The sequence below is a fragment of the Martes martes genome (genome assembly GCF_963455335.1).
Source record: "Martes martes genome assembly, chromosome: 17".
Taxonomy (NCBI): Eukaryota; Metazoa; Chordata; class Mammalia; order Carnivora; family Mustelidae; genus Martes; species Martes martes.
This window is the reverse complement of record NC_137905.1, coordinates 38513544-38533494: the sequence shown is the minus strand read 5'-3', so window position 1 is coordinate 38533494 and position 19951 is coordinate 38513544. Positions and strand designations below refer to the sequence as shown.

At 50.9% G+C, this 19951-nt stretch overlaps 1 protein-coding gene across 1 annotated transcript in view; it reads right to left on the bottom strand.

Annotated features, from left to right (window-relative positions):
• Nucleotides 1-19951, bottom strand: part of ZNF536 (zinc finger protein 536) — a gene marked incomplete at both ends in the record, with an annotated part of 234634 nt that overhangs the window by 150763 nt on the left and 63920 nt on the right. The window contains one exon of the mRNA XM_080828437.1: nucleotides 2582-2734. Coding sequence (XP_080684563.1) covers nucleotides 2582-2734 — 153 coding nt within the window. The remainder of the gene's footprint in view (nucleotides 1-2581; nucleotides 2735-19951) is intronic.

The following is a 19951-nucleotide window of genomic DNA, read 5'->3' as shown; positions in this document are numbered from 1 at the left end:
AGTTTCCAGAATGCTTCTGTCCACAGCCCTGTCTTGCTTCTCTCAGCATCTCCAAAGACTACTGGTCACACACCTCAGAAGTTTGTGAAGCAGAGGAAGTGGAAATTTGGGGGGAAAATAACCTTTATCAGGCTTTAAAACTTCAAAAAGCGGTATCCGTTTGCATCCACCCGTGTTCAGTGGGACTCCCGCCACGTTTGGTCCTGATTTACTGGAAATATTCTGCAGAGTGTCTACCATTGCTGATGGGCCAGCTGATGGGAGTTGGGCCCCGTGGGGTCAGCAGAACTCCTGGTTGGGAGGCACTGCCTTTTCTTTCCCAACCCACACTGCCTGGGAGGGAAGATTCTGCTGCGGTGAGCCATCAGCCGCATGGTAACCTCGTCCAGGGGCCTGGGTCTACAGCTAATAAAGGGACAGTACACAGGACATGCCTGGCCAGGTGTCCACACTCCTGCAGACAGCCCAATAATGGGTGCCTCAGTGGACTGCCTCCCACTTCCTGGCATCTGTGCCCCCTCCTTCCCCAACTACCGTCACAACCCAACCTGGGGAAGAAAGTGGACATCGGTATGATCTCAGAAGGCCAGATATCTGAGCTGCCTCGTCCTGAGCCCAATCACTGGGAAGACCTCACTGAAAAGGGGACATTGGTGCCAAACTCTGAAAATGAAGGAACAAGCCAATGTACCTGTCTGGCAGAGAAGTGCAAAGGCCCTGAGGCAGACACTTAGGAACCCCTCACTGAGCTCTGGGGGAGAGAGTCTCCCATCTGAAACCGTCATATCGTGGCTTCCAATGGGTTCACGCCTGCAGGTTGCCTTTCCAAAAGGACCGCAGGTTCCCTGGGGAAGGGTCCATGTTCCTCACTGCCCTTGTCCCCTCCATGCCACCCAGCACAGTCCAGAGACTACAGGAAGAAGGTCACTCACTTATTCTCAAGTTTGTTCTGACATTCAAGCTTTCAAATAAATTTATTGCATCCCTACCACGTGTTAGGGGCTCTGGTAGGCCCTAGGGTTCTAGAAAGCGATTGAAAACACGGACAATATTGCAACCCTCACATTCAACTTGGTGGGAGACAAACAGCGCCTAAGGAAATGAACCACTGAACTGAACAGGATAATTTCAGGAAGTGCTAAGTTTAGGAAGAAAATTGAACAAGGGGCACGAGGGATATTTTAGACGGGGTAATCAGACATGGTCTCTCTGAAGCACTCCCATGCAAGCTAAGCTCCCAGTGACCACCTGGCAGAAGAGCATTCCAGGGGGATGGCACAGTGGGTACAAAGGCACTGCGGTAGGAACTGGATCTCTGCACTGGGGGAGCCCCAAGAAGGCCATTGGGTTGGAGAGAGATGAGGATGATGAAGAATGGCGCAAGATGCGTCAGATCCCACAGGGCCTGGGGGAGGGAGCAAACAGGTGCCTCGTCTCAGCGGCTCCCTCTCTGCCGTGGATGACTCTAGGAGAGAAGGGCTCTGCCGGCTGGGAGGGATGGACGATGGTGAGGCTTAACCGTGCCTTGGCCATGAATAAAGATGGCAGCCCATGGCCCGCTGCCCCCCGTTCTCAGGGCTCCCCTCTCAGTGTCAGGGAGATTTGCGGGCACCAGGTGAGGTTCCAGGTGGGGTCCTCCTTCTCTTTAACCACACGCTGCACATGAGGCCCACATGCACTAAATATCCTGCACAATCCTGAGCTTTATTGATTCCTGGGGAAATAGACCACAATTATTTTTGAAAATAGATGGCATATTTGTCTATCCTCTGAAGCAGCTCATACTCCAATAGATAAAGTGTCAGGAGAAAAATCAAAGAAAATGGAGGTGTCCATATCTCAGATAGATTTTTTTTTTTTTGTATTGGCAATGTGCAAACAGCTAGCAGAAAAACTACCCCCCCCAAAAAAAAGAAGAAGAAGAAAGAAAGAAAGAAAGAAAAAGAAAAGCAGAAAGAAAGAAAAGAAAAATGACCAAGGGACAAGGCACACAGACCTCCAAAATGTCCTCATTTTAAAGTGCTAGGAGGACGCGGAAACAGAAGAAATGACCACATGGTCCAGCAGCCCCTTCACCTGTTTGATTAAGAGCACCCCTACTTTTCTTTTGAGGGGACTCAGCGCAGAGCCAGTCCTCCATCCCGGGCAGTGGGTTGCTGCCACCAGACGGGCCTCTGGTGTGGGAACCTAGGAAGGGAGCTCCCCCGTTCCCTTTCATACTCAGGGTCTGAGCCCGGCTCTCGAGCTTTGCACCTGCAGAGCCCCTGGTCAGTGCCAGGGTGCGAGGGGGACCATTACACACATCACCAAACCGACCCTGCAGCCATGACCAAGCATCCCCCTCCTACACCCGGGCCACAGGGGTGTCTGTGTCTGCCCACCCAATGCGACTCAGGAGGGAAGCTGGCTGCGCAGCGACGAACCGGGGCAGAAGGACCCCGCGGGGTCCCCCCATTGCAGCGGGGTCCGGCCTGGCCCACGGAGAGTGCAGCGGTGCTGGTGGCAACACAGGGGGTGACCCGGGCCCGGGAGCGTGGCCTCTGCTGGACGCTGCGCACAGCGACGCGCCCGCGCCTCTCACCTGTGTGTATCCGCAGGTGCACCTTTAGATGATGGGATGTCCGGAAGGTCTTCCCACAGTATGGGCAGTCCTTCATGGCCGAGCCCAGGCTCCTGTCGCGAAGCAGCGCGGGCTGCTGGACCCCGGCGGCTCTCCCAGCCTCCTCGCCGATGTCTGCAGCGGAGAAGAAACGTTCTCACATCACTTCAGCACGTCAGAAGCTGTTCGCACCAAAACTGCTAACACCACACAAAGTTAAACATGTCAATACTACACCTGTCTATTTCATTCTTTAAATCTGACAGAATGCTGACAATTCATGTATTTTCTTGTTATTCTCTTAAATTATTTCATCTTTCCCATCATCATTTTAAGCAGCATATGGTACCTTTATATTGAACTGAATTAAACAAGAAAAGAAACAGCTGTGTCAGCAGCTGGTTTGATTTCTTCTTTTGCTTAGCTCCTATTAAATATTTTTTTTCCAAAAGTTTAAAAATGTTGGTGTTTGTTGAATCTGATTAATTTGTAATATGGACTAGCTGGTGAGAGCTCACTATAAGATCGAAATCACATTTGCATTATATCTAGCAACAAATGGGGGAAAAAATGTGTCTCGGCCGAGTCCCGAAGACATGCAAACATACAGTTATTTTGGGACAGGAAAGACAATTATCCACAACTGATCATTTCTTCCTTGTAGAGCTTGGTATCCATCGCTGGCTGCTGTAATCTTATGAAAGGGAGAAGAAAAAGTATGGAAATGCGATTCCACAATTAGCCCATGATAAACATATAGTGACATATTCAAAGTCATGTGCAGAAACTCAGCTGCAAAACTCCCATAAACTTCGAGCCGAGCAGTTAAATCTTTGTGCAGTGACTTGAGAACTTCCTCTGTAAAGTATCAATACAAATTTTCCTTCCTGCTGTTATTTGTTATGTAACCCAAACCATTAGAAAATGGAATAAAATTTACATACGGCTGCCTTCTGCACAGAAATGATGGGACATAATAGTAAATAAAACCGTGAAAATATCTAGTGGTTGGAGGATATGTTATTGCAATACCCGAGGCCCGACATCGCACTGCCAGAGAGGCGACATTCAGGGAGCAGGGTAGGAGCCGGGAATCTGCGGCACTTGGGAGGGGAGGCACTGGAGCCCTCTCCTTGGGCCTCCCTGCAGAGCTGGAGGCTCACCCCAGCACAGAACCCAAGCTCCTGGGGCTGGCGGGGTCCTTGATGCCACTCCCAGCCCACCCTCTGGGCCCCACGGTGGATCTGTTAGGAGAACAAGGGGACCTTCTCAGATAATAAGCAGACCTATGAGTTCTGCAGAGAAGCAGAATAAATAAGATTTGTACCTTCCAAGCAATGGAAAATGCAAATTGCTTTTATTCTACAACATCCGTTCCTGGTGTTCTCCGCTAACAGCCAAAAGGGACAGACTTATAGGCCGTGCACAAGATGAAGGCAATCACATTTAATTCTTATTTGGATGTTGGCTCCAAGCAACCGTGGAAACCCTTGGCTTCAAGCGTCCTCTCTGCATTTGGGTTAATACACAGCGATAACATCATCCTGGAAAAGTTCTTTGAAGGCTCACTTTTGATCCCATGCTCTCCAACTCCTCCAGCCAACCTTGGAAGAGCTGTTCAAAGGGTCTGTCTGTCCAGCAGTCTTTGCCCTCATAATTTTGCACAGATAACAGGACCGGGTCTACAGGCATCTAGAACCCAACCCACCTATCACCAGCTTTCTGATCAACCACATGAATGTGTTAAGGGGGCTATTGAATCGGGGAGGCGGGCACAAAATGATCTATTTTGCCACTTCATGGCAAACCAGCGCCCCCCTGCAGTCATCGTGGGGTACTCCACGGCCCACAGGTTAGGTCCACCAGGGGCTGCTGCCCAGGGAAACAATGGCCAGATGTCAACTTCAAGTCAACCACACCTTGGGTTGAAATAGTTGGAATGCCATTTCCCACCCACCCTATCACCCCCAACCACGCCAACCCCAAATGTGTTGCATTTGTTCAGTTTTCCTTTTGTGGAATTGTGAGGTCAACTTAAAATCACAAAGAGCCAACAAAACAAAGAGGCAGCCCACGGAATGGGAGAAGATATTCGCAAATGACACCACAAACAAAGGGCTGATATCCAAGATCTATAAAGAATCCCTCAAATTCAATACCCAAAAAACAGATAGTCATGTCAAAAAATGGACAGTATGTCTTCTCCAATGAAGACATACATATGGCTAACAGACACATGAAAAACTAGCCATCAGGGAAATTCAAATCAAAACCACATTGAGATACCACCTTACACCAGCTAGAATGGCCAAAATTAACAAGACAGGAAACAACAGGTGTTGGAGAAGATGTGGAGAAAGGGGAACCCTCCTACACTGTTGGTGGGAATGCAAGTTGGTGCAGCTAGTTTGGAAAACAGTGTGGAGATTCCTTAAGAAATTAAAAATAGAGCTACCTATGAACCTGCAATTGTACCACTGGGTATTTAGCCCAAGGATACGGATGTAGTGAGAAGAAGGGTCACCTGTACCCCAATGTTCATAGCAGCAATGGCCACAATAGCCAAACTGTGGAAAGAGTGGAGATGCTCTTCAACATAAGAATGGATAAAGAAGATGTGGACCATATATACAATGGAATATTATTCGGCCATCAGAAAGGATGAATACCCAACTGTTGTATCAACATGGATGGGACTGGAGGAGATTATGCTGAGTGAAATAAGTCAAACAGAGAAAGTCAATTATCCTATGGTTTCACTGACTGGTGGGGCATAAGGAATAACATGGAGGACACTAGAAGGAAAGGCAAACTGAATTGGGGTCAATCGGAGGGGGAGACAAAGCCTGAGAGACTGTGGACTCTGAGAAACAAACTGAGGGTTTGGGAGGGGTGGGGGGGGGAAGTGGGTGAGCCTGGTGGTGGGTATTAAGGAGGGCACGTATTGCATGGAGCACTGGGTGTGGTGCATAAACAATGAATCTTGGAACATGAAACAAATAAAATAAAATTAAGATGTTAAAAAAAAAATCACAAAGAGCCTGATTAAAATTCCGCCAAGGGCTCCCTGCAACAGAGTTAAGATGCCCTATTTAAGGGAGGAGGCCAACAGCTGTCAGTTTGAATTATAAGCAGAACTAAGTGCCCCGGATGTTGCCTTCAGGACAGAGGTGGTAGGCAGGCGTGGACTTTTGACATTAAATTCCTGCAAAGCCCCATGTTGCACCATCTGCCCGTGAGCCCCTTCCCCAGAGCCTTTCCTCCAACAGAGCCCATTTGTGAACAGTAGAAAGGTGGGAGGAAGAGAGCACGGAGGACAAACTTCTACTGTGGTTTTCGGTGAGTCCTTGTCCAGGCCGCTTGATAGACCAATACATAGATAAGGCTCACGTACCAGTCTGGAAGGTTCTGCGGAAGATGAGGATGAGAAGGGCCTCACTCTATGTCACTATAAGTGATGGCCTGTATCTGTTTTCCTTTTATCTTTCTATCTTGGACATGTGTGGCCCAATAAAAAGAATAAATTTGTAAGATAAACAGCTTTCTTTGCAGATTTAAGAGTCTAATTTTCACTCTACACAGAAATGGTGTTTTATTTTTTGTTTTGTTTTGTTTTTTTCGGAGGGCCAGAAAGCCTATGGCATTTACTCTTAGACTAATCCAACTAGAAAAAACAAACTCTGAGCTCCGATGAAGGGGAATTGTGGGTGGTCCCAGGAAGTGTCCGAGCGGCTGAATGCCAAGGACAACCGTGGCTGAGGAAGCCTGGCCATGCCGCACCCTCGAAGGGCCTGTGTGGGAGTGGGTGCCCGAACCCGGATGGGTAGCAGAGAGCACGGTGTGCCACACTCGGTCCAACCACACTGGAACCCAAGAGGACTCCTCTACCCAGAGTATAAAAGCACCAACGGCTGTCCTCCTGCGAGGATGCTCGGAATGGAGCACCCAGGCTTTCACTGTGGTCCCACAGCGCTGGCTGCTTCATAGGACCTGCTTAGGGATGGACCGGCCTTCCCGGCCTCTCCAGGACACAGGCAGTAGATAGAAAGAAGCATCATAAAAGTCACATTCGTCATCCTTCCTCAGACCATTTATGGATCGGTTTCAGCTTTTTTTTTTTCTTTTTAAGTCCTTTTCCTAAAACCTTTAGTATCTCTTCTCCTGGATCAGATACTTGCTCTAAGTGTGTTGGGTAGATGGACAGTGGTCAGCCTCAGACCTGTCATCTGCTCCTCCTGGCTTATCTGTCAAAGAAAGGCCAGTCCGGGGGCGCCAGAGTGGCTCAGGGGGTTAAAGCCTCTGCCTTCCGCTCGGGTCATGATCCCAGGGTCCTGGGATCGAGCCCCGCATCGGGCTCTCTGCTCGGTGGGGAGCCTGCTTCCTCCCTCTCTCTGCCTGCCTCTCTGCCTACTTGTGATCTCTGTCTGTCACATAAATAAATAAAATCTTAAAAAAAAAAAAAAAAAAAGAAAAAAGAAAGAAAGGCCAGTCCGTCCTGCTGACTCCTAGAGGCCGGGGTGTCCCCAGGACCAGGCATCTGGCTGCAGACTGGGAGGCCAGATTTAGCCTGGGTGGGTTCTAAGCCTCATGTGATGGGGAAATGGCAGAGAGAGAACTCCAAGAGCTCCTGTTTCTTTTCTTGACCCCATTACATATGAGCTCTATTCTTCAGAAACGGATATCCTGCGTGGATACAGCAAATGATACTCCAGAGGGACACAGGGCGTCTGCGTAACCCTTCCAGAGTTTTGACTTAGAACAAGTGAACTGTCCACGGGAATCAAAACCCCCACAAGCTTTCTCTTACTCCCACAAGCTGATACCGGCTTGCTGAGAAAGGAGAAGATGGACCTAATCCCTGCGAGCGATGTTTCAAGTATATGTTATTTGGGGGCGAGGGGACATAAGACAAGACCTTTCTAATTGTGTCATCTCAAGGTCAGACACCATGCCTCTCACATTTCCATCTGCTTATTCTAATCCTCCAAGTGTACAGCAAGGTTGGCCTAGATCAAGGGGACATTAAGGTGCATTACCTCCCCCACCCCCTTAACATTCATAGGGGGAGGGTGTGAGAACGGAAGACCCAGGGGGATTAAACACAGCGCGGAGCCTGTTGGAAGCCTCATCTCCTCGGCTGAGCCACAAACCGGCAGCCTGGATAGACAAAGAATCAAATGCTTAGGAAGACAAACAACTTTCCAAAAGTTAAAACCTAAACACACACAAAATACTACCAGCCGCTGTCTGAATCCATCCTTGAAGTTGGCTATCCAGCTGGACGTGAATATAATTTACGGGGCCTCATTATGCACTTAACCTTACATATATATGTCTGCAGTGTAAAAACTTAGTTAATGAAATAAATTTGTATTTTAAGGGTAGATTTCCCCCCAGGTTCTCTTTAAACACTGAGCTTCCTTGGTACATATTTAAAATAGGCTTGTTTGCCAAGAAGGCTGGCTTGGGAGTCAGGAGGTGGCATCTTTTCCTTCTGGGTGCCTAATGCTTGGCGGTCCTGGGGTAAATCCCTTCGCTCACCGCCTGCCCTGGTTCCATCTAGCCCAGAGGGTGGAACTTCCCGACCCTTCCCCTCCAGGTTCCTGGACTCCTGCGGTCCCATCTTCTAGGCTATCTTCCCCCACTGCCCAGCCTCGCCTCATCCTTAGCCAAATGAGAGACCAGAGATGGGTCTTGGGGAACTGGGAGGGAAAAACCAATGAAAGAGACAGTCAGTTCTCCTAAATAGCTCCCCTGCCCCTACTTTCCCCAACCTCGTTTGCAGTAAGCTGAGTTCAGGTGCCAAGTCCTGGCCAATAGCTAGGGCTGACGCCTTGCCCTCCCTCTCTCCCCCTGCCTCGGTGGCCCTGCAACACAAGGGTTGGCGTGGCAAGAATCACAAACGACGGGGCACTGAGTCTCCAGATGGCTGGCAGACACCCCACGCCAGACTTTGCACCAACGAGAGAAAGCCATGGAGATTTGGAAAGCCGTCATCGTCGGAGGACACCGGGGACGGCCCAGGCAGCATCCTCCTTTACTGGTCAGGGGCTTAGTCCCAGTCCTGCAGGTGGTCTCACCGACTCACAGAATAAGGCCGGGACCAAGAGCCCGGGAGGCCAAAAGGGACAGAGCGGAGACAGGAAACTGAAAGCGAAGAGAGGGTTCCTCTCAAAGTGTGCATGTATGCCTGTTCTCCCTCCATCCTGCCAAGGTGTGGCCTCAGCCTTCACAAGCCCAGAAGCAGATCTCGGGAAGACGTCCGTTAAAAGAAATGATAAGGCTGCTGCGCCCGCTACGGAGCCCACGCAGGGACCAGAGAGATCTCCCGGCGACCGCACGCAGCTGGGGGCGCTGTCTGGACACCTGAGCACTTAGTACTTCATGACACAAAATGCCGTGGCATTTTAATTTCTAGGGAACTTCCTGTGTAACAGAAAATGCATTTTCCCAGGTGAGTTGTGTAGTTAATTCTGAGAGTCTGCCTTGTGCAAAGAGCATCTCAGAAGCACGGCTCCCGCTTCATTAATGAAGAAGAAAACTATTTGGGGAGTCGAAGGGGTGAGCAGAACACAGACAAATTGCATCTTTTTTAATTCCTTTGCCCGCAGATACCGGCGCTTTAAAATGTTTCCGGGGGGGAAAGAAAACAACCTAACACCTTGGAGAAGGTCCGGAGGAATGTATATACTTCCTCTCCAAAGCTTAACACTTTCCCTTGTTTTGAAAACTTTTAAAATTAACAGACCCAGATAGAACAGTGATTGCTGTGATAGAGATGCCTGGTTCAGGGAAGACATCCTTTCAGTTTAAAAAATGATTTTAAATTAGTGGTATGCAGAAAAATTGGAACGTTCCTGCAAATAATTCTGCTTAACTCTTGGGAGACGAAACTTGGGTCCCGAGTCAGTATTAATCTGGTGTCTCTGGTTCATCGGAGTTCTCTGTTACGATGCCATATATAGTCATGTTAAACAGTTAGGCATTACTATGGACTGGTCAAAGTATTTGTTTAAAGAGAGAGCTATTTTAGAAAAGGATGTCCACTTGTGGAAGGTCAGTTCCCCACGGGTTCTTAGGACTAGAGCCCGGCAGGGTTCCCTGGCAAGCCCAGCACATGGGAGCTGAACCCTGTGCATCGAGGGGGGAGGGGGAGAGGTGGAACGTTCTCTGCCGCTTCCTTTTCTCACCTTCGACCCAAGCTCAAAACCCTGCAGAGCTCCATTTGCTTTTGGCAAGACAGGATTTCTGGAATTGGGGAAATAGGTCATTAAAAGGGCTACAATTTGGAGAGAGAGAAAATATAAGATACTAGGATCTCAAATAGCTTCTCTAAAGCAACATTTTGATGAGTTAAGTGAAAATGAATCAGAAACACACGGATTAAATTTCCCTTAAAATACACAAGGGCTTCAAAATCAAGCTCTGTGGGCCAAATGTGTTTCTGGTTTTACCAAGCCTAGAGCCCTTTCTTAATTGTCTGGCAGGGGAGTGTGTGGGACACCCCCGCGAGTGTTTGGGCCACCCATGGGGTCTCTTCCCTTTGGCACTGAGCAACGCTGCTGTTGACAACCACGTTGCCAGCCCTCCCCAGGCCCTCAGGGCCGGCGATGGGCAGGCGCTTTTCGTCCCCAACCTGGGGGCTGTGACCGTGGCTGCGGCAGGCAGGATGCAGGCCTCCTGGAAGCGACCTAGGACAAGACGTTATCAGTGGGATGGGTCTCATTGGGCTCTGCACACCCTTCTCTTCCCTCGGGCCCGGCCAGGGACCCGAGAGGACCCATCCCACAGACGGTGAAGGTGACCGGTGCAGAACGGGATCATCTGTGAACCCACCGGGTGAGGAGAAACAGGCAGAAGACTGAGTCTGGGGACGGACGGCCCGCGGGGAGCCGCCACGTCCGGGGAAAAGCCGGGTCATGAGCAGAAGGGCAGGCCATTGGTTCTACCCCTAACTCCTTCTCTTGGCCTGCAACCCCCCTTCCTAAGTGTCCCCACAACTGCTCTGACCTCCTCAGACTCCGACTGTACTCCAGCCCATTTTCTGTTCTCAAGCTCTCCCAGCTGGCACCCCACTGAGAGTTTTGCTCCTGCTTCCATCCACCTGGGATTCTCTTTCCCCAGAACTCACAGGGAGACCCACACTCGGGCTTTGGTCCTAAAGGCGGAGGAGTCTCTGACCACGCCATCTGAAGACCACACCTCCCCAACCCCCCACATGCTCTTTCTCTGGCCTCTTCCTTCACAGCACCCACCTACCACCCCTTGCAGACGCGAAAGGACCCATGCATTGTCTGCTTACCGCCTGTCCCCAACCCAGAGCACAGGTGCCACACGAACATAGGCCATTTACTGTCATGTGGCCTTGTATCGCCAACTGTGGTAGGCCCTCAGGTCAGAGCAGGAGCTGCGCACACACTTTTTTTTTTTTAAACTGTACATTTTTCAGTAGAGAATCAGAGGAGGCAAACAAGTTGAAATTCAGAGGCCAAGATCGGCTCCTGGCCTCAAGAGGGAGACTGTGTTGAATAGCCTGGAAGAACCTGACCCAGGGCAGCAGCAAAACACCAGAAATGCCCCCCAACGGCTCAGCACCTTAAGGGGCTGGAGTGTGACACCAGTGGAGTACACAGGAGGTCAGGGGCATGCTGGAGGCCTTCCTGGAGGAGGTGGGCTGGACGGGGGAAAAAAACCTCCCAGCTCCCTCTCCATCCAGGTGGAAGGAACCATGAACACACACAGAATCATCAAGGTCACAGGTAGGCTTTCTAGAAGATGGGGACATGGTGCTAAGGCGCCATTCACTATTTCACTTGCCCACTTTCTGGGTTTTAAAGAAAGATCTCGCTGGCGTGAGAAGAATCAGCCACCCCTATGCATAAAGAGAACTTAATCAGTAGAAGAATACAGTGAAACAGATATTTTTAAAGTAATCCATGTTCCAATGGCTATTGTAGTTATTGTAAAATATTTGTTATGCCTCCTTTTTTCCATCATTTAAATGAAGTACTCCTTTCTTAAAAAAAAAAAAAGAAAGAAAGAAAACTATAGAAGCCTCTACTTTTAGTAAAGCATAAATTCCCAAAAGATTTCTACATCATTTATTTTCTTTATAAAAAAAAAAACTATAGCTTTTAAGATCCTCTTAAGATAATTTACAGCCCCTTCATTTGGTTATGGGGGGTGGGGGAGGCTAGGGAGAAGACCAGAGGAGATGTCTTTGGCTGCCGGTAGGTTTCAAGGAATTCTTACCAAAATGACACCAAGCACAGGCTGGACTGATCTTTTTTAAAATGCACTTGGTCAGTCGCCATAACTTGTGCGGCTGAGTTTTCTCTTGGGATCCGAGTGCACGGAAAGGAGAAGGCATGATTTGGAGATAACGTCTCCCCTGGAGACATGTTTTGCCATATTCTTTTTTAAACAAAGAAGACATCTTAAGCACCTTGCAGTATCTTTCATTTAATCGTTGGCAGAAGGCAAGTCCCCGATGAACGCTGGCCTGTGTCTTTCTCTTTAACCAGCTGAGTGATCCAAGCTTTTAATATAGCCGTTCCAATTATTGTAAAAGTCATCTAGTACCTTATAACCACAAATATTGACAGTTTATTGCACAACACATTCCTGACATTTGAAGGTCACACCATACATAATACATACTCTTTTATAAAAGTGTCTGGAACAAAGAGATACATGATAAGCAATTACCTCTCCCGGCTTGTATGTATGTACAGTGCGGGCTGACTTGAGGTTGCTTGGGAAGAACATGCACCATTTTAAATAATCTATTGAGGCAGCATGGAGGCATTCATGATGGATAATTATGAAATGGCTCGTGGACACGCTGCAGTCGGATTGGCTGGCCGGGCCGTGGGGTCTGGGCGATTCTCCTCCTCCAAGCTTCAGGTCACAATGCCACTTGGCCGTGGAGAGCCCTGCCTCACTTCGCCCTCGGCTTTTCCCCGCAAAGCCACCAAGCATAACGGAGTCGCAATATGTTCTTGTTTTTCAGACCGGTCCGCACGCAGCAGAAAGGAATTTTAAAAATCCACCAGGCCTGCTTCAAGGGAAACCCTCCTGGCCCCCGGCCTCCTGACCGTAGCCATAGTCCTCATCCCACAACCCTCACATTGCCACCACGCTGCCCGGCCCCAGGACCGTGGCATCTGCAAGGATATGTGGCTGCCAGGCCCGGGTAAAAGCCAGAGCGTAGAGGGTGTTCCAAAAAACTGGGACAGGGCAAGGCCGTGCAGATCTCCAGAGGAACATTTTGAGTTGAAAAGTGCCTCACACTGTCCCCTCCTCCGTCCATCCCTACTTGTCCTTCCAGCCCTAAGTGTGACGGAAAGGGTCCAGCTGCACCCTAAGCAGAAACTGTTCCCGGTCCAAGGCTTCAGGTCGAAACCACGTTCCACCAAGTCTTAGAATTGTGATTCTGAGTGAATTACATAAAACCTCTCTGAGGCTCGGTTGCCTTAACTGCAAAACGGAGGCAGACATGACGGCTCATAGCATGGTTCCTGGTGCAGGATGTGCCCCAATGAATGGTAGCTTTTAATAGGAATATTGCCAAAGGGACCTGTCCTGTGCCACGATGGCATAGTGGGGACAGCAGAGGCCTGTGGCTTTAGGGCTCTCCTCTCCCCACTAGCCTGAAGCTATGGAACCAGACACATGCCCAAGGTCAGGAATGACGGACAATGTTCCTTTCCTCAAAGTCCGGGGTGGTGCAATTTCCCCAAAGCTCTGAAGACCCAGGAAATTCTCTCAAGTTAACAGTGAAAAGCAATTCAGGCTGCAGGCAAGCCTCACATAGATGACAATCTTTAATCACAGATGACGCGGCAGGTCATTAGAACCTACACCAGACTCCCTTCCAAATAATACTAACGGCTGCTGTTTGGGGAGGGAGAAAAAAAATACACACACACACACACACACACACAAATGCAAATACATATATATATATTTTTTTTTTAGAACGGTATTAAAATAAATAATCAGCAAATTCTCAAGATAATCAAAAGGGCTTCGAAGAGTAATTTTATTTTGATTTCCAGAATGAACGCCCTGAAATTTAAGACACGGGACCAAAAGGATTTCTATAAAGATGACGTGTTTATTAGCATTAAATCCCAGGGAAGAGGGCTTCCTTATAAAGAACACATTTTTGCATCTGAAAGGCATGCCTATTAGAATGTGTGTGTTTCTTTAAGAAGCTATTCTGTTTTAGAGGGTAGCGGGTAAGATAGGGCGTCACGTGATCCCGAGGTTGCTATGGTAAATATGCATTTTTTATTGAAGAGTAAACAGTGGCAGAAAACAAGTGTCAGTTGCCAGCTCTGAAGTTACTGCCATTTTTGAGCCTCACTGACTTCTTCCAGCCCTTTTAATTTGAGAACCTTTATCAGAAAAACACTATCACTGAATCAAAATTAAAAATTTTTTGAATAAATGCTAAACCTTTCAAAACCCTGTAATAATAATTACTTTGGATGACATATAAAAATTAGCAAAAAAAAAAAATAATAATAATCTCTCCTGTTCTGTTCATCTCAGCACATAGATCTTTCTGGAGATCTGTTGTTCAGCGGGTGCAACTCCAAAAGGCAAAACCTTTGCCCTTGGCTCAGGCCACAGAGCAGAGGAGCCAAAGCTATGGCCGAGGCTACCCCACTGTCCATTGTCTTGGTACCTGCAGGCAAAACAAAGCCAGAGGGGACGCCCTGGGGAATGGTCCTCCCTGTCCCGTGTCCCCATCAGGTGAGGCAAGGCTGCTGGAAAGGCAGTGGAAGGTTGCAAATACGGCTAGGGCACTTTTAGCAAAGTTTTCACTGTTTCCCCTCTTGTGGGAATTGGGAAGAGCCTGACCGTTCTTGACATTCGCACGGGTGACCTTACCCAGTGACGTATCAGGCGTGTCACTGGAGAGCAACCAGTTCAATCCTGAGCGAGGCTTCCGCGCTGCTTTTCTGGCTGGAGGAAGAGCCTGGATTTCGTTCTTCCCTGATACCAGCTTTCCTTCCAGATGTGGCTGGCAGAGAACAAGGCTGCAGTTCCTCTTCCTCCACATCTGGCGTGTAGTAGGTGACACACGGCTCTTCACCCGACACACGAGCGCAGGAGTGGTTCTTGAACAGATGAACTGACCCTAGCTCCGGGCGGAACCAGCTTCCCGGGTAGCGGCCTCTAACAGGAAGGTCAAGTCTGCTCTTTCTTCCTTTGATCGCAGATAAAAGTATCAAGTGTTGGCAAATTTCTCAAAGGGAACTTTCCAGACTCTGCGGATCCCACAGACGCGTCCAAAGGAATCCCGATAGGGGACAAGGAGCAGACTAAGCGGGACGAGGGTGTCGTGTAAGGAGCCCCCAGGGAGGAGGGGTGGCAACAAGAAACTTCGTTTGTGGGGGAAGGGGACAGCAGGCCAGAGCAGGGTGTCCGCGAAGCCTCCAGGCCGGCTCCGAGACTGCCCGGCCTGAAGGGACCAGCTCCCCACACTGCCATCTGTTGGACTCCAAGACCTGAGTTCGGGTTCTCCATTCTGTGATTCCCGAGGACACTGTGACACCTCCACGAGGCCTAGGCCCCTTGTGGGTAAAACGACATAATCATTGGATAACCGTACATATCACGAAGGAATCGGAGCGTCTCATGAAATAGTGGCTTTGCAAGGCCTTAATGCCCCTGACATCCCACAGAGTCGCCCCGGCAGGGGAGGACCGTCACTGGCTTCTGGTCTGGCCCCACCACTCCGGGTGCTGGGCAAATGTTTCCGAGCCTGGCCCAGCCTCCAAACGCTGTTTGTAAAGTGGGAGTAATGGCACGTACTTTGCAATCTCTTGCAAAAACCAAATGAAATAGTATGAGGAAAAGGCATCGGGTAGATTCTCAACGAACAGTCCCCTCCTCCACCGAGATCCCAAACACTCACAACACAGAAAACCAGGAGAACCCGGCAGGTAATGGTCCATCTAATGGGATCGCCATGGGAGCCTGTCAAACGGCCAGAGCTCCCCTCCCCAGGAATTCCCAGGAGGATTCACACTGCCAAACTGGGAAGATCATTTCCCCCGTGCCAAGTGCCACGAGCCACTGGGGTGGGGAATCTGAGCACGAGGCCCCATCATGCCTACATTTTCTAGTCCCTATGTCATAGCTTATATGGCACCTGTCCTCAAGGTACTGCCTAGACATGACCGACTTACTCCAAATGTCCCTTTGAGGTGAGCAGTGGGGGCGGGGACCGGAGGAAAACCTCCAGAGAGGTAGAGGACTGGGATGATGGAGAGAGAGGAGCAGACAGTGTCTTGGGCGGCTCAGGCCTCTCCAACCTGTGCTCTGTCTATCCACGAGACGGCCAGTATTGGGGCGATGGGCAGCTGCGTCTAACCGTCTCTGCCCTATCTGCCCACTCCAGCAAGGAGACTGCAGCCCACACTCCCTCTGACCAGCCCGGGCACCGTCCTGGGAAAGTACACCCGAAGACAGAGGAAGGGCCTTCGAGCTGTCCTCTGGGCACGGGGCAGTGACCCGGGACAGAGCGTATGACCTGAGCTGGAAACTTCCCTCGACCAGGCTTAGGAGGCCCCACCCTGGCCTGCTCTGGTCTGTCCAGGGTATCCCCAGAACATCATGAGAATCCCGAGCCCGCTCTCCTGGTTCTGGAGAAAGACGAGAACCTTTTTCCTGATGAACCTCGGAAGCTCACCACACTCTGGTCCCACTTCAAAGCCCAAACCCCAGACTCCAGGCCCACCACCACCTCCTTCTTGTCTGATTCATCCCACTCATTCTTGAGGGTTCCGCCCCAAGGACATTTCCTCTGGGAGATGTTTTCTGACTTTGGGATCACCCCAGAACCCAACGCTCACAACATCACCCAGAGTCTGGGACTTGGTCCACAAGCATGATGCCTGCCTCATTTCGGACGCTCCCTCTAGCTCCCTCTTTTAAAGGCTGGGACGGAGTTTAGTTTTCTCACCTTTGTGTCTCAAAACTTCCCAGCACAGAACAGGTGCTCAGTAAATACCGAGCAACGGGTAAATAAAGGAAGTCATCTTTTCCTTTTAAGTTCTTCGCTGGCCTCTGCAGACCTGCCCCACATCGCACTGCAGGCAGGTGGCCTGCGCTGGGGGGGGATGGGCTGCAGCCGGCTCTCCCCCGAGGGGAGGGGAGATCCTGAGAGGCTGGCCTCTGCAGAGCCTCGCCCCCTGACAGCCCAGCCACTTACCCTGGGGTGTCAGGCTACTCCTCCAGGCTCTCCTTCAGACCCTGCAAGGTTCCCACCGCCAGAGCCTGACTCCCACCAAGGGGAACAGAGCCTGCTCACAGGAGCCTCGCATGCCCCATTTGCAGTTCAAGACTGTTCACAATTTCTCTTGCCCCAAGGCCTTTCTTGTCCACGCCTGCCTCGGCCAGGGCCCAGCACCTGTCCGCACAGACATCAGACACTGGGTGTGGTTTGGCAGCTCCAGGAACCCTGTCCTAGATGCTGGGGGGCAGGTGGGGGGTGTGTGATTCAGGGGAACAGAACCTTGGGGTGCACTTAAGAAGCGGGGCAGGTGCTGGCCCCGGATGGCTGTGCTGCTGGGAAAGCAGAGGCCACGCCCCGGGGTAGCACATCAGGCCGTCTGTTCTGTCTCTACTTCTTGCTGAGTGTCGGGGCCCGAGGAAAAAGTCTGCCCGGACATATGTTCCTGGGGGCAGGGAGAGGTGGGTGCTCTGCACACACTACCTGACTGGGAAAGAGGGCTCTGCTTCCCCATCTGCGGGATGCTCCCTACATTCTCCTTTCCGTCAGCCTGGAACCTCGGCCCTGTAGGTGCTCAGAGCCTCCCCCACCCCCCCGTCCCCCTCCCAGCTCACCCCTCGGTGGGCATCACGCAGGGGTGACTGTTATGCTCGCTTCCCCCAGCAAATCTTTGGTCTGTCTGGTTTTCCCTTGGAATCCCCAGCCTCTAGCCAGGTGCCTGGCACATAGTAGGCATGCAGTCTTTTTTGGACAAACAACAATTTAACAAGGGCGACGCCACTTTGCTAGATCTGATTCTGGTGACTTTTCCTCTCGCATGGAAATTCAGTTCCCGTGTTCCCTTTGGAGACTCTTCCTCAGGAATATTCCACGCAGTGCTACATTTACAACACATATTGTCCTGTGATGCTAATTTCTATCCCATAACCGAGAGAGACAACTAAGTGTTGCAAGGTTATTCAAAACTCCTGCCCCTGATCCTCTGACTTCTCCTTGGGGGAAATTGCACAGGAATACATCTCCTCATCTGTATGTTAAAGCAGGTTATAATCCACCTACCATGATTGCAATTTTGGGAATCAAAACGGAGATCCAAACAGCAGTGTGATCTACATTTTAGCCACATATATTATAATAAATTAAGTCAAAGAAAGAGTTCTGCATTAACTCTCGGTCTATTCCCTTAAAACCCTGTAAGAACAGCAGAGCCGCCCTCTGGAAGGACGGCTGCCCACCCAGCCTCGGGCCGCCACCCTGCCGCTGCCCCACAGCCCGGAAGGGGAGGTGACCGAGCCAGCTGCCAGGTGACAGCGGCGCTCAGCCCTGCGTGCTCCAAGCAGTGACTGAATCAGGCTGTGCACCACGGGTTCGAAGGCACAGTGCGACTGCCTGCCATCCTTGGCCAAGGGCACGCAGAAGCCTCTGGAAAGTGGCAGGCAGTGTGGGCGGCATGCTGATGCAAGATCTGACGTGTTCGGGCCCCGGAGCCGGGGACTTGGAGCCGGAGACAGACGGCACACGGTGCCCACCACCTTCATGTCCTAGCCCAAGTCCTTATCTGTACCAGGGCCTCCGTTTCTGCTGCCGCGAAATGTGGGGACAGCGTTCAGGGAGGTGGCAAACGCCCATCACACAGAGCGTCCACTTGCTAAATTTGGGTTCAGCGTTTACAAACATGGGGCGTTTCTCCTGTAGCCTGGTATGAGCTTCTCCGGGGAAACTAGGCCCACCACTGTCCCCAGGAGCCATGGCTGTTGGGCTGGGCAGAGGGGGCGCCTCCTCCCCACCGGGCCCCTCCCTCTGCCCTGCTACCTGGCTGTCCCCACCCTGCGTTGCCAGACACCCTTTCCACCCCTAAAGACGGCCTCAGTAACCTCGGTTGAGCAAATAAGGCAGAAGCCTCCAGACTAATTCCCGTAATTATGATGGGCCTATTATTTCAAAGCCAGCGATGATTGTGGGGTCAGGTGCTCAGAGGAAGAGGGAGAGAAACATACTTTAAAGTGATAGCAAATATCCTTTGATTCTTTGCTATGATACCAAATTGCATCCAGAAATGCCGAGACATGCGCTCGCAACCTTAGTCAGATTTCAAAGAGGGCTCAGCGGGAAGGGCAGTGATGAGAGAGAGAGAGAGAAGGAGCAAATGGGGAGCTACAATGTTTAAAGCCCCCTGTCCCAGGGCAGGGCTGCTGGGCGAGGCAAAGGGGGGACACTGGCAGCCGCGGTGCCCGCCACGCTGGCCTGGAGGCCTCGCACTCCGCACACCTGGCGTTCAGCTCTTTGGAAGGCAGGAACGGCCAACCTTCTTCTCCCGGCCTTGTCCAGTGCTCCTGCCCAGCCACGCTCCCTGGCCTCCCGACACACCCCCAGCCTCAGAACCTTTTCTGGATATTTCTACACAATGCCATGCTGCTCCGGCCTGCTCTCCAATTTTTCTTGCGTGTTTAGATTCCAACCTGCTTACCAAGAGCACCCCGTGGGTTCGCCTGTCTTGTCACCGCCTACAAAGCGGAGCGAAGGGCTGGCCCACGGAGTCACTCAATAAACACATGTTGGTTGACCTTTCCATTGTGAAAGACACTGCTATTATCTCCTCCAGGGCATTCTTTGTAGGGCTTCCTCAAGGAGAAAAGCGGGTCTGACCAAGGGACTACAGCGCGGTAGACTCTCTGGCCTCGTTTCTGGCTCAGTTGGGGCCCCCACATTTGCTCGGATGTGCATGCATTCATCCAGGCAGCAGACATTCCCAGGGTGCCCCCTCTGGGCTGGGCACGGTGTTCTGGGAATGGGGACAGGGGGTGGGGTGGGAAGCAGTGGAGGTGGCCCGCACAGCACAGGGGGCATCAGGGACTCGGGGGGGCCGACCAGTGCGTCGTGTAGTGAGGGAGCAGTTCTTTCTCTGGTCCTCGCTTGTCCGGGAGAAGTAGGTCACAGCAAACATGACGACGGAACCTGCTTTTCCTCTCTGACCTTGCCCCTCTGGGAACAAACCTCTGCCCCGTATCAGTGCCTCAACCAGGGCCCTTTCCGAATGTTCTCCTTTTAAAAGACTTCTAGGACTTCCTTTCAGGAGCAGGAAGCCAGGCAGCACTGGCACA